The 15,883-nt window shown below is 38.5% G+C and overlaps 1 protein-coding gene across 1 annotated transcript in view; it reads left to right on the forward strand.

The window, feature by feature from the left end:
* The first annotated feature begins 3,033 nt into the window (after positions 1-3,033).
* Positions 3,034-15,883, forward strand: part of CACNA2D3 (calcium voltage-gated channel auxiliary subunit alpha2delta 3) — a 594,623-nt gene continuing 581,773 nt past the window's right edge. The window contains 2 exon segments of the mRNA XM_032208561.1: positions 3,034-3,730; positions 4,309-4,390. Coding sequence (XP_032064452.1) covers positions 3,612-3,730; positions 4,309-4,390 — 201 coding nt within the window. The 5' untranslated portion in view covers positions 3,034-3,611.

A 15,883-nucleotide genomic window follows, 5' to 3' on the forward strand; every position in this document is an offset into this window, starting at 1 on the left:
AGAAGTGGGAATCACATGCATTTCAGACAAGCATCTTTAATGGGAAAAATATCTTGAAAACTTCAACACCACATAGATTTAAAGCGAGCCAGGTAAAGTAGAGTCTTTCTGAAACATTTCCTTCTCACAGTCCCCACCTCTGGGATGGCTACCTCTTCTTGCACTTGGTGAATTTCTTTTCTTCCCTGACTGTTCCCAGTCTTTTATGTGTACTGCCATAGCAAAATTTGTATCAACAATATCAACAAGTATCCCTCTAACCCAATATTACAATTTCCAGAAAGGGCATCTTCTCTGAACAGTGTCAGGGAGTTCTGTTGATGTTTTAACTAAAGTTCACCTTTCCATAATTTCAAGAAATTGTATGTCTCCAATGGAACAAACATGTATGAAAGGCTTTTTAGCAATGTATACTAGGTGTATGTATGTCTTTAAAATGGCATACAGTTTAATCCTAAGCATGTATTTTATCAGTAGTGGGATTCAGAACTGCATAGTAAAGGTATAGCCTCTAACACTGCTACTCACGTGTATGAAATATTATTTCAGGCAAATATGCTATACAATAGTAGTGACACTAAGCTAGCTGTCCCATTAAATTTGCCACATCTAACATTTTAGTTTAAGACCAAAATGTGGCTAACTTAAGCTGAATCCATTTATACTTTTGCAACTATTTGCTACCATGATTGTAGCAATTTAACATTTCAGTTGCTTCAGCAGCTCCTGATCTTCAGCAGTATAACATCCCCTCATTTGAAAAAAATGTATCTCAAAATGACAATGTTTCATATCTCCTTTGAGAGCCAGTTTGAGGTAATGGTGAAAGCTGGAAACCTGGAGACTACGTGTTCTACCTAGTTTTACCTTAAGCACAAAGCCAGATGGGTAACTTTGGGCCAGATAATGTTTCTCAGCCCTAGGAAAGAGCAATGGCAAACCATTTTTAAAAAACCTTGCCAAGAAAATTTCAGATGCTTGTCCAGATAGTAGTCTTTGATTGAAATGAAAGGGGGGGGAGAAGCTCTTGATTGTTGACAAATATTGTTGTCTGTGCAATTGTTGCATTGATTTGTTATGGATAAGTATATTGTTTGATCATATAAGTGTGGTTATTTTTATACTTTGCATGCTCTTTTAATTATTTTTAGCTGCTCAGAGTCATGAACTTGAGATGGGTTGCCATTTAAATTGAGATAAATAAACCTTAGATTATCCATTGTTCCTCATTTAGAAACTGTTTAACACAATTTCTCATTCCTTACCTTGAAACCACATAGCATCCTTGGACATAGCATCTGATGCTTATTTTATTTGAACTCACACCCTGTGAGAGTAAAGGATCCTTGTAACAGAACCCTGTTAAAGGTCTAGATAGCAAACGCAGAACCTGGAAACCTGGACGTATACCAGTCCTACAGGATCAAAATGAAACACAATTTAGTATGAGATTTTTTTAGGAGTGCTTTAGATAAATACTGACAAGACAGCCATGCACAGAGATGCCAAAAGGTAATAATTGGAGCATCTCAAACTTATTCTGAGCTTTTCTGGTTTTTGACATGGAGAAATCTGAGAACACAGCACATTCCTCTCTACCTGTCTGCATGACTCAAGGGAAAAAAAAGGAGCATGGATTTCACTGCCGGGCTGCAGTAGAAAGATATTGACAGTGCTGCTGTGCAAAACAGCCTTGCAACTCTTCGTGTTCTCAACTTCTCACTCAAGATGAAAGATTTGGGGGGGGGGGGGAAGAGTTATTTTCATCAGATAAAAGCATCTGCAAGGACTGTTGAATTGTGCAAGCTCAATGCGTTCCATAACTGTGCAGTGCCAGAAGCTTTTTATTTTTCTCTTGAGGTGGCATCCCTTTTAAAAAAAGACAAGAACGGCTGTCTGCACTGTAGGTAATGACCAGCATGTTGAAAAGGAAAGAGGAGATTTTTAATAAAGGGGGGGGAGGAGGAGACATTGAGTTGCAGATTGTACTTCCAAACAGTCCTTCTAATCTAAAGCAATACTTTAGACACCCAGGGCATTCTTCCCCCCACCCCTCCCGTCCCCAGGATGACTCAGCCTTGTTTCACTTCAGCTTCAATTTACCATTTTGGTAGCTTATTTACAATTTGGCAGGGAACTTTGTTTGTATTTAAGGTAAGAGTTACCAAAGAGACGGGAGAGGGCAATGTAGTAAGGTCTATCTCACGTGCTCAATGAAAAAGAAATAAAGAAAAAGAACCTTTTCTTTCAGTGTCTGTCCCAGGCCGGCTCTCCCTCTCCCCAAGCCACAGTAGCAAAGCGTAGCTTGAGATCTTGCCCATCCTTTAATAAGGGGATTCCTCCACAAGGCCAAATTAATAATTTATTCCTCGGCTCCAGCAGCCACTTAAACTTGCATTGATTTCCTTGTGCGGCATTTCCTTTCTTCCAACCCCCACTTCCAACCTCTCCATTTCAGCCAGATCTCTTGGATCTGGCTCTATTGCAGCCAAGATTAAAAGCGAGAGGTCCATCCGGACTACTCAAGGACGAGGCGATGAGTTGACCAGACGGTCGAGTTCGGACAAGCGGCCCGCAGGTTACCCTAGAAAAACGCAGGAAGGCAGGGACCTTGTGTGCGCGCCTTCCTCGTCTCTTCCTCTTCCTCCTCCCCCTCCCGTGCTGCGACTTGGCCGCTCTCCGGGCGGGAGAGGTGAAGCGATCCCCTCAGCCCTCCCTCTCTCCACGGCTGCGTTAACAGCTGTCGGCCACGCAGCCGCGCGCTGCCTGAAACTAACCCGCAGCGGGGACAAGCCAGGGCTGCCTTTGCGGCGCTCGGGCTTTTGCAGCTTTGCCGCGCAGACCCGCGCGGACGCACCCGGCCACCTGTCTGGCCTCGGAACTTACTCGGTTCCCGCTTAGCTTCGGCGGGCTGATTCCCCCCTCCCTCGCTTCTCTCCCCCCCCCCCCCCCGTGAGGGCTGCATGACGGCGCACGCCGCCGCTCCCTGGACAGCTTAGCTTCGCTCCTCTCCGCTCTCGCCGCCGGCGAGAACAAGACTGCGCGGGAGCTTCGCGGCGCTGTGAATAAAAGGCGCGCTGGCTGGCTGGCCCGCTCACACGCACGGGCGCGCGATACAAAAAGCGGGGGACCCCCACGAGCGGCGTTGCCTTCCGACCAAAGTGAGCGGGGAAGAGAGGCAGGCGAGACTCTCCCGCCTCAGCGCTTGCCCCGTCGACGGCAGCAAGACACCCCCCTCCCCCATTTTCCCCACCGTCGAAGCCCCGCCTGCCTCACCACGCCGGGACGCTGCCAAGCAGCACGAGGTCCGAGAAGTAACTCCGGCGGCGCCTGGCGTTCGCCGACTGCAGAGTTGAAGGTTTTGACGGCCCGAGCGGCGACCAAAGGGGCGAGCCGCAGTGCTGCCGCCGGACCACCACCAAAGGCGCCGAAGTTTTCGGGTCCGCCGAGTCTCCTTTTCTTCGAAGGCGGGAAAAATAAAGATGGTGCCGTGACTGCTCCCCGGCCGGCCTTTGCTCCGCTATCGGCCCCTTCTCTTGCCGCAACCAACTCCCTTCGAGCGGCCGAGTCCACAGAAGCTTCCGAAGCTCGCGAGTGAGGGAAGGAGAGCCATGTCGGAGAGCGGGCGCCCGCTGTGGACTCTGCCTGCCTTCCTGGCTCTGGTCTGGACGGCGGCTAGCATCAGGCACGCCGGAGGAGCCGGTTCGGAGCAGCAGATCCCCTTGTCTGTGTGAGTGCCGCAGGCTGCATGGAAAAGTCTCCCGGCCGACGATTGGGACGGGTGGGGAGAGACTTCTCGTGGGTTGTTTTTGTTTTGGGACGGGGGCACCGCGCTGGCTTCCCACCAGTTTGCCTGATAAGGGACCCCGCTGGCAGAGCTTTTCGCCGTATGAACTTTCGTCTGCGGCGCGGACTAGCTCCAGACGCTCATCCACTGCGGTCCCGTTTCATATCAGATGATCGGGGATAAGTGATCTTGCAAAAGCGGATCTAGAGTCCCCCGTCGCTGTATATTTATATCCTGTAATTCCTCCCTCTCGTGCGTTACGGATAAGTTTCTCTTGAAGTTTGGCCAAAAGAGGACCGACTCACGCCTTGCCTGGCAGAATAGATGGACTTTGAGGGGGGGGGGGCGGTCTTCACTTCGGAATCACCACAATGTTGTTTTTAAAGGGGAACATCTGGCCACTGACAGTTCAGACTCCAGCGTGTATTTATCGGGGTCTGCCTGTATGAGATGTTTGTTTACCGAAGTGCGTAATTTCATTTCCCTTTTCAATATATGTCTCTGCCTGTTTTCCTCCGTAGGGTAAAACTCTGGGCCTCTGCTTTCGGTGGGGAGATCAGATCCATTGCAGCGAAATATTCAGGTTCCCAACTTCTGCAGAAGGTAAGGATCCCTCTAGCTGTAGCTCACCAAAAGATTAATTCAAATGAACGCTGAAAATGACGGAGGATTTGGGTACTAAACAAACCAGAGGAAGAGCAGCTTTCATCTGGAGATTTTCCTCTGTTCCGTGGACAACACTTAAACTGCCTGCTGTCTCTTTTCTGCTGGCAGAAACCAGAGTTTTCATCAGGAGAGGGGGGGGGGTATTTTTAGATTACAGCCTGCCCAATGACTTTCACTATCTCAAGTGAAGCTATTTAGAATGTTGCCGGTATTGGTTTTGATTCCAGATTATGAAGTTAACCTCAGTTGTCTCTTGTTCTCATCACACACATGCAGAGGGTTTTTTTTTTTGAGGAAGGAGAAAAACTGGAAATAATTATGCTGTTTTGTTTAGTTGTACTTTTCTGCAACATCAACAACAAAAAGATTGACTATTGCTTATAATCTCTGTAATTCCCCTCCCCCAAATTATTATTCTTGCAGACATCTCAGGTCAGTGTTGGGATGTATCACATCATTACAGATAAGGAAAATGAGTGTGGCTATCTCTGTGCTCAGCTGCATAGCTGGATAATAAGGTTGTAAAATAGTGCAAAACCTTCAGAAATTGGGCTAAGCCTCCAGAAGTCTGATGAGTAAGGGGGATAGAACATTATTAGACCTTTTATAAGAACCTGCATGTAAGGTCACTTAAACAATCCTTACACCAAAACTTCGTTGTTCAATTAACATGTGTTTATATATAACTGTCGGTGAATACAAAATAAATGGGAAATCCAGGGTGGTGATGGGAGACTGTAAAAAATGTTTCAGAATTACAGTTTCGTGTGATTTGAAAATATAAGTTTAGAGACAAAGTTCAGATTCAAGACTGAAATGATTTGATCAGACTTAAAATATTTTTAAGAAAGATATTTAGCTTTAAGCTAAAAATAGGCCGTTTGTTTTTGTTGGAAGGGTCTAATACAATTCCTATCAGTGAGCTGAAACACTTTCTTATTCATGAGGAATTATCTGGCAAGCTTTCCCCTATTGCACTGGTGAGGCAAACAACAAACTTTTATGGTTCAGTAAGTGTAGCTGATGCAGTAAACCTAATGATGATTGTGGAAACATAATAATCAAACACAAAAGCTCCTTGTTTTTGTTCTTTAGCACAAAGGTGATTTGATTAGGATAATTTGCAATACCAATTGCTGGGATTTATAAGTATCATTGAAATAATTTAAGGTACTCTTTTCAATCCCCACGGGATATTCTACATGTTTGGGCATCTGAAATGATATCTACTTCATAATCAAAATGTCGTCTTTGCATGCTGTGAAAGAAAATCTCTTCTGAATCAGGATAGACACGTATACTGTACAATGGCTAATTTCTATATCACAGCCAAGTCTGAGATTATTGAAAGATGCACCAAGTTTAAGAAAATATTGTCCCTGGGTATATCCTTAGTTAAAATTTTAATCTTGGAATTCTGCCTTAATTTCCGTGTTTTATAAGGAAAATCTCTGACTGTTTAACCATTGGATGCTCATTTTCTGCACATTTCATAGCAAATCAGGAATGCAAAAAGTTACCGTTATAATAATTCTTTTCTCATTTACTTTAGAGCCTTCTGAAATGTGGAATATTTGTAGCAGTCAGATGCCTTTCTTTTGGTTGACGTATTGCAGTGTTGTAATTAGAAACTATTACTATGCTCATTTTACATTTTCTTTATCATTTAATTTCATTGGCTAGACAGTTTTTCAGCAGCTTGACAATACTGTATTTAATTCCCATCTGGAGATTTTTGTTTTTGATGTTGATACATTACAACTAAATGAAACAGGAAATACAAATGCTGAGGTTATTTGTATTCAAGGTTGTACAGCTGATGGTATATTTATGGTGTCCTTGGCTTTGGTTCTTTACTTTTAGATATTTAATTCAATTTTATTTTAATGTCAGTTTTTCTGTATTCAATCTATACATTTTTGTAACTGCAGAACTAACGTAACTGATCTCTGTTACATATAGCTTTTATAATCATCACATTTTAAACAATGCTATATAAAATATGTGCATTGTGTTTTTGGATGTATCAGAATTTAAGCTTTCAAACCATAAATATTAACTGGAACAGCAGTGATCAAAACTATTATCGCAATGTCACAATTGCACAATCTGAAATGTGAAACTCTCCCCAATACTATCTGTTGGCTAGGAATATATCTGGTTTTACACTGTTACACATTAACACAAGTGTTACTTTATCTCTCTCCCCTATAAAATAAGAATAATGAAAATACTGAAATTCCAGATATCACATTCAAGGGGTCTTAAAATAAAGTGAAGAATTAAAGTGAGACCCTGGGCCATGGAAGTTGATTTTCAAGGTAACTAAATGGTTCAGAAGCATATCTTGTAATTTGTATTTGTGCTTTTTGTCATAAAAGGCAGAGAGTGGCCGTTGGAAATAAAAATTTAAATTTGGTCTGATCTCACTCTGAGGTACATTATTTTATACTTTGCTTTTAGTGGATAGCTTGCATTTCATTTGGAGCCACAGTGTAATATTATATTTTAGGAGCTAAAATTATTGGAAGATAATATGGATATCAATAGCGATGTGTGAGACACAGTACTACATTGCAGCACTGTAGCCATCCAATCTAGAAGCAATGCAGAGAATCCTTGGGAGGACACCTTTTCTATTTCTCATTAATTGTTGTGGAGCACCAAGCAAAATATTTTTGGAAATTATTATTAATAATAACAATGATATCATCATCATCATCATCATCATCATCATCATCATCATCATCATATATTTTAAGAAGGTATTTGGTTGATACCTAGGATGCTGGAAGCAACCCGTATCAACATCAGTACCAATCAGTGGTATTTGTGATGCATTTTTAAATGTTCAGTTGACTTGAGTTTCATGTTTAATGAATAAAAGAAATAATAATCTCTATTTTGAATCTACTTATTTGAAAATAAGATTTGCTTATTTTAGCATACTGAAGTTCAAAACCTGAATGATACAAAGAGAAGATTAAGCCCTCAAAGTACTGTTATCAGTGCTACACACCCCATTTACATTGTTTTCTATTAATGGACTACTTTATGATTAGGCTTGTCTCAGCCTGTATAGGCTGCATTCTTAGCTACCCTAAATGTTTTCTTATTCCAATCCTTCTGTTTCCTCTACACAAATGCAAAGGACCATTATTCTTAGACAGTAGTGTCTTTTCATTAAATCCCAAAGTATTCATAATAGTTCCTGAATTCAGTAGGAGAGTTCAAGACAGATTCCTTTCCAGCCAGTACATTTTCATGCTTTGAAAAAAAATGTCTCCAAGTAAGTTTGGTGAAAATGCTAGTTTTCCAGTTTCAATTTCAATTGTCATCTAGATTTGGCACCATAAAATAAATAATCTACCTGCTTAGTTGAGTGAGGCATCCTCTTGACTTATCAAACACTGCAGTTAGGTTCAAATTAAGTAGGGAGCTGTTTTATTTAAAATCAAGTTTAAAATCAAGTTTAGATGAGCAGATTTTATGACTTTATGTATATTTTGAAAATGTATTTCTTTCAGACTAACACACCTTAAAATGCTGTATTTCCCCAAGTATGAGGCATAATTCACCATGCATAATAACCTTTCAGTTATACAGGGGCATTTCTTATTCTTTTCAGTTATTTAAGTGAACTTCTCAGAGATTTAGGCTCTTCGTGGATATTGAAGATTTGAATGACAATAAGGTTGCATTACAATACTTCACTCTAATAGATAGTGCTTTCTGCATTAAAGGAAGGATTTAAAGATATGGGAGGTTGCTATTTTGCCTGCTGTCAGATGGGTCTGAATATTAACTATTATCTGTGATCCAGAGGTTTATGAGCATTTCAGTTACATTTTATCATGAATAGCTTTTCTGGCAAACAGTCTTCTGTTTGAGCAATAGCTATAAAATGCAAGATGAGATAAAATTGTTTACATTTTCTTAAGTTTGAAAATTATATATAAAGAATGGTAGTTCAGGTGTATTTCACATATTTCTTTAACTATGTCCTGTTTTCTCATATCTCCTTTGTACACTTTTTAACACATAAACATATTGATACTCTGATAGCATAGAATCCCTCACCTTTATTTTATTTCTTAGTTATGGAAAGGGCTTATTGCATTCATACCTCAGATGAAATCAATTATTTCTGAAAAGCTATTCAAGAATTCTGCTATCGTCCTACCGTGTGCCAATGCAGCACACATTAATCACCTACATCAGGCAATGTCTTTGCGCATGAAAAGGGGCTTTTTGGGGAGATGGGGGGGTTTCCTGCCTGCTATGGGGGGTGTTGCCTAAGCTTAGGTCTGCACTGCAGGTGTCTGCCTGGTGCAGGCACTGCTGTATGCTGCTGATAAGGGTGCTTTCAAGACAGTATCAACAAAATTAAATCCACTAGTCTAGGCTTTCTGGAGTTAACGGGACTGGCCCTGGGGAAGCATATGACAAAATACATCATGTTTTCAAGTTAGATATCTTAAAAAACATTTTTAATGTCCTTAAAAAAGATCCAGAAGGGACTTTGGCAGATATAGGAAGTGATTTGATTGGCTTTCTCTTGTTATTTCGCATTATGGGAGAACTATTAGAAGAATCGTGCAAAGTTTCATTAAGTTTAAGTATTAAAAACAAAAACATTTTCCTTGTTGAATTCACCAACTGAGATAGCAAAGATAAAAGTTAGTAAAGTTCCATTTGCATACTGGTTGCATTCATACAATGTGCCTCACCATGTCCTGTAAAGATTTTGGCGATATATTTGAATAGCGTGCAACCCTAGCTAGTTTTAAACTTATCTGAATATATTTGCATCTTAGTATGTTATGTGAACTCCAGCCACTTGGTTACTAAATCATTCAGTTCATTGTGTTAACTTAGAAGATGTGTTAAATATATTGAATGATCATAAGTCATATTTGATAAGTTGATGGAGATGGGTTTCTTCTTCCCTTCTTCAAAGATACATCTTGGATATGTAAATGCATATAATTGCTGAGATTATATAGATATAATGTTATGTATATTAGATAAAGCAAGTATATTAGATAAAGCAAGTGCCTACATGAGTATGGTCCAATGCTAAGCAGCTCTTATAGATTTGAGTGCAATATTGATTATAGGTTAAAATAGAAATAGTTTAGGGGAGCTGGCAGTAAAAACAAAGAAGCTTTGCCGTACAACTTACCTGCTTCTTCCCATTTCGTTGATCATAGATTATGAAAGTTGTGCAAAACTTAAGAAGCAGTCTGCTGAGAAAAGTAACAATGTGAATTAAGGAAGCAGCAAAATTTATGCATTAATGAATTAATGTGCAATATTCACTGGCATGCATAGATTTATGACAAAGTCATTACAGAAAGCTTCCAAGTTTTATGGTAGAAGAGGAAGCATCAACTATAGAGAGATAAAATAAGGGTGTGAAATAATAGTCTTTTGTTGAGTGAAATTGCATACTAAATATGACATAATGCATTTCACAACTAAGTTCTATTCTAAACTTGGTACCCCTAACATAAAACATACAATAGATATGGCTTTAAGCACAAGATTCTGGGTAGGATTCCATCTGTGTTCTTTAGTCTTAGATAGAAGGTGAGGATGCAGTTGCTTATTCAAACTTCAGTGAGTTACTTTTAATTGAATGACCAACATTCTTGAGCCATGGTGGTGCAGTGGTTAAAATGGAGTATTGCAGGCTAATTCTGATGACTGCCAGCCGTTCAATTCTAATCGGCTGAAGGTTGACTCATCCTTCCATCCATCTGAGATCCAGTAAAAGGAGGACCCAGATGGTTGGGGGCAATATGCTTATTCTGTAAACTGTAAAGCACTGTGAAACGGTATATAAGTCTAAGTGCTATTGCTATTCTTCAGTATTTGTTACTTTCTATTCTTTAATATTTTGTGTTCTTCTCTGTAAATCAAGAAGAGTTGATAAATGGGAGTATGATTTCTGCTATCCGCCATTCCATCCATTCTGCTATGGAATTGAATGCCCAATAGTGACCTGGAAAGAGGGACTGGAATACATGTCTCAATGCATTGCAGCTAAAGAAAAGTGACTATTTCCTTCAAATGCCTAAAGAGGCTTAGTAATAGATACATTTTTAACTATCCCTGTTTCAGGTCAATTAATATTCAGTTACTGCTGTATCTGGTTAATGCTGTACATCTTATCTTCAGTTTTAAAACACATAATGGGTAAGTTAAATTCTGAAAAGAAATCATTTTATATTGATCCAGAAAAATGTACTCCAATCATCTTGACATTAATTACTTGTCTTTCCCCTTTTCTTTGCTTACTTGGTTTAAAAGAGGAGAAAAAACTCTGCAGAACATCATCATTATTGTAAGAAGGGTCAGGAAATTATGAGAGTTCTTTCAAATTAAAGGAAGTCATGAATGACATTCCCATCTTGTGTAAATTTCATTTTGTAATGGTAATTGTTTCACAGATTTAGGCTTCCAGTGCAACAGCTTTCAAGACAAAATGAACAGTTATAGAAAAACATTTTTATTTTTAAAATATTGTAACTAATGCACATAAAATGAATATTATTATTAGTGTTTAAACTTCAGTCTATACACAGTTTCCATTCAGTTTCCATGCATATATGAAGCTGTTACAGGATAAAATATGCAGGGATATCAAATTGCTTTCTAATAGCAGATTTGAAAATGTTTACTTTTTCCTATATGTACAAGGACACTGACGATGTTACCCAGTTGGGCAATGAAATATCTGCAAGCAAACAAACAACTTCAGAGAGCACCAAGGACGCCACAGTTCAATCCTGAGCTACAAGTATTGTATTGGAACAGTTTTAGAAGTTTGCCCCTTTAAATCTTTGCACATATTTAGGCAATTTGAGCTAGAATCTAGAGAACTATTTTAGGCTCACCCAAAGCTCAGAGGGTGAGTTTGACTTTGCTTCTCCTTGGAACAACAGGTCCCCTGTGTCATAGCATTAACTAGTTTTGAAACCTATCCCAGTTTCTTGAAATATTTGTTGTGTGAAATAAAGAGCTATGCTACCTGAAATTTATTTTTGAGCACTGTGATCTCAAATTCCAAATTGTAATGTGTCCTTCGTTTCTGCTCCTTTGCATTTATTATTGCAGAAAAAAATATATGTTTGGGATGCAAGATTTGTAAAATTTTCATTGGTAGCTCTAGCAACTCTCCATCTGAAACTCTGCATATTAAATACTACAATATAGCAATCACTGATTCACCACTTACTAATCAAAGCAAATCTACCATCTTTAAGGTCATAATACAGGTCTTCCAGGAGTGTTTCTGTCCACAATTCCAAAATTTGTGTGTTTCAGTCTATGCTGAGTGGAATCTTTTTGCTTTGTGTCTTGATGAATAAATTCCCAAAATCAAATAAGCTTTTTAAAAGAGTGTGTTTGTTTATGTGTATGTATATGTAGAGAGAGAATAACTATTAATATTAGCACCTTGGTGTAGAACAGTGTTTCTCAACCTTGGCAACTTGAAGATGTCCGGACTTCAACTCCCAGAATTCCCCAGCCAGCATTCGCTGGCTGGGGAATTCTGGGAGTTGAAGTCCAGACATCTTCAAGTTGCCAAGGTTGAGAAACACTGGTGTAGAAGCTAAGGCGATGGCCTAGAAGTTCTAGTTCTACCTTAGGCATGAAAGCCAGCTGAGTGACCTTGAACCAGTCACTCTCTGACAGCCTGACCTACCTCACAGAGTTGTTGTGAGGAAAACAGGAGGATGAAGGAGTAATAGGTATGTTGTCTGCCTTGAGTTATTTATAAAAGTTACACAGGTGGGATAAAAATCTAATGCATAAGTAAAATAAATATGAAGCATATTTTTTCAAGCTTTCTTATTCCTATTTTCTTATTTTTATGTAGTGCACATCATTAATGAGGGATGTGTAGGTCTTCTTTAACCAAATATATTTAAATCCTGCCTTTCTTTCATCATGAAAGAACAGGATATAAAGTGGATAGCTAACTGACCTCATGCCTTGGAATTTAAAGCATCTGAAGAATTTGGCTAACTTTATAATCAAATCAAACCATAGTTTGTTTGCTGTTATTTTAATTTGTGTGACTCTAAGCCCAGCCATTGTGACTTGTAAATCATAGTTTATGGGTTGATGTGAGCCCAGGAATTTGAGAATTATTCAATAATTTATGGTTAAACAAAATATAGCTTTGCATGATGTGTGTACATATCTTTAATTTCCACAGTGCTATGGTTATAGATATTCATGTCCAAGATTAAGTTAGATAGTATTATAAATCAATAGATTTGAGCTCATGATCAATTTAAACTGCAATGATAACAGTGAGGGGCCTAGACATAGAGCTAAATAAAATCTATGTAAAATGAAAGAGATAACTCCACCATACAATGCAGGAATAGCATATAAAAAAAAGTTAAATAGTAACTTTTCTTAAAAGTATACTTTACATAAATAGTATATAAGATAAAAGTAATTTATCTGCTATAAACAAAATATGACACATTCATGATGATACTATACCTTGCTCTGTCTGTATGGTCAAAACTAATCAGTAAGGTTCCAGGATAAGTAGGAATTTCAATGTGTGTTCCAAATCCAATACAGGTAGTCCTCGCTTACCGATTAGATTAGTTATTAATCATTTTATTTTATGATGATGTTAAAAATAGCTTTGCAACGAATCTTTGCATTTACGACCGTTGCGGTTTCCCAAAGTCATGTGATCACCATTCAAGCACCTTGAAACTAACTTGTGAGAAGCAGAGATAATGGAGAACACAGAAGTAAAACTGCAAATTGTGGTCACATGGTGTCTTGCTTAATGATCCAATGGGAAGTGACATAAGTTTGTGATCATGTGACTCATGATCATGTGGCACTAAGTTACAGAGTTGCTGATCCCAGTTGTGGGCACTAAGAAAGAAATGCCTGCATGTGTAAAATAAGCAGTATCCCTGGTTGGGGGGGAGTGTAAGGTCCATGCATGGCCCTAGAACAATGAAAAGAGCATCCCACTCTCCCAGCAGAAGCACTACCCTTTTGGTCCATGTGTCATTTTGATGAAAGCAAGACATTTATGCAGATGCCCATGGTTAGCTTTATGCACCCTTACTGTCTTCCTACAAATCTTTTGAAAAAAAATTGGAAGAATCTGACAATTAGCTTGCAGTCTGTATCAGCAATCTTTTACTGTGTGTACTACACAATTGCATACATTTTTTTCATCAACTAGAAACTTTTTTTAGCAGGTGAATGAATGAAAAAAACGAATAGATGTCACCTATTCCATTTATCTGTGAAGATCTTTTTTCATAGAGTTCTGATTGTTTCTTAATAAGTCTGATAATCAACCATGCATTCTGTTTGTCTCAGTGGAAAACAATATATTTAGATTTTGTTTTTTTAAACTGGAAGAAAAAGGTAATTTCAATCCATTTAGTACTTGCTTACCTAATCACAGTCTCAATTACTATTTCACAGCATTTTGCATGTATGGGATGATACCTATATTTTCATAATTAACATGTGAAGTGCTCTGCAGTGGAAATATGCTTTCAGATTTGTTTATAGCACATTTGCAGTACCTTATGCTTTCAATAATGCCTATTAACATGTAGCTTTTAAATGGAAGAAAAAGGCGGAAAATGAAAAACATTGATGGCTGGTGCTTGTTTATCTTATTTTCTTTTAGGATTCATCCACAACTGATTTGGTCAATTTGCATTATTTATGAAAGAGGACAAATTTTCAAGTGCTTTTTCAAAAGACAACTAGACTTTGCTTTTTTCTTTAGATGTTCCGCTTCCCATCCAAGAAGCTTCTTCAATTCTGACTGAATGGTGGAGGATGGAAGGATTTATATTCCTTGCAGTGGTCATTAGGACTCATTCTGAGAGTTGTTGAGGCCAAGTGGAGGTTTATCTAGGCCTCAGGGTCCCCTGAATAGTGCATATTGGAGCTACTGAAAGGGCTGTGTTGTAAATAGGAAATAGGTATCCCTCCTACTCTGTTAAGAGAAGGCTGTTCAATCTTATGCAGGTGTCCTCTTTGACTCCTCTTTCAAAGCAGTAGTCCTTTCGGTTTAGAATGTGGAATCTGCTGTCTCCAAAAGAGACCTTGCTAGCTTCAAAAAAGTGACCTTTGTCTTTTAAATACAGATGGATTGCTGAATCTTGTCCTGATGAGTTTGTTTTTCCATGTTGTGCCATGTGTTTGTGAAGTGGTTATTTTGTTTCTCCAATGTATAGATCTGTACATGCCTCACTGCGTTGTCCTGCATAGTACAATGCTCTGTTTGTGTCTGGCTGGTTTATCTTCCTGTAATCAATACCAACACAATATACATACACACTCGAACCCCAAAATACCGTACACTAAGACAGAAGCTTGTCCATCCCAAGGATAAAACACCCATGATAGGCTAGAACTTTGATTTTCTCACTTCTGCAGCTTTGGCTTTGTTTTTTAGGCATCTTAAAAAGAAGAAAAAGTTGCTGTAATTTGGTTTGGACATATATTTCCCCCTCTTATTCCAACTATTGTTTTATATATGTGTATATATATGGTAATCTAAAAGCTATAATTTAAAAATAATATTTTTAAAGTAAAAATTAAAACATGTTTTCATTTCTATTTTAAAATATTATTTTAAAATTATAGATTTTAGATTACCATAATTTTCTGATTTCCAAAGTTGTCTTGATAATATTGGAGGAAGAGAGATAGGAGAAGATTGTATCTTATACTAAGATGTTTTGCATGTTCATCTCTTCCTCATACATGTATCTAACTCTTTTTCATACAAATGCAAAATTTTGGGGATCAATATAGACATTATTATACATTCAGCACCTTTAAAAGAAAGTCGCACACAAACAAAGCTTGCAACCTTAAGAGAAAACATGTATGTATGTGAAAGGGATTCTTTGAAGATTTTTCATTACTGGATATGTAGTAGGATTGAAATGAACAGAAGGGGTTGGCTGCAGGCATATGTCTAACCTTCAAACAACATTGTTATGACGTGATAAAATTATTGTGAGTGATTATGGTCAATCACACACAGAGCTGAAAGGGACTTCATAGGTAATTTATACAAGTGTTTTACCAATGCAGGAAATAATAATTAATAAAAGAAGAAAAATGGCATTGGAAGAATATCTGAAGGACAGTGGAGAAGATGCATCTGAGCTAGCATATCATGAAGACTTAGTAAATACCACAAAGACAAATCTGATCAATAGAAAAGTCCAAATGAAGAATAGAAAATAGACTTGGTAAGGCAAAATATTACATGGCCAGTACATAAGTAAATTAGCAGGCAAAATAAATAACAAAACCTGGCAATGGCAAAGAGCAGGAAAGTTGAAGAATGTGACAGAGGGCTGATTCTGTACAAGACCAAACTTTAAGAACAAATGCATT

The sequence above is a fragment of the Thamnophis elegans genome, chromosome 2, assembly GCF_009769535.1.
Source record: "Thamnophis elegans isolate rThaEle1 chromosome 2, rThaEle1.pri, whole genome shotgun sequence".
NCBI lineage: Eukaryota > Metazoa > Chordata > Lepidosauria > Squamata > Colubridae > Thamnophis > Thamnophis elegans.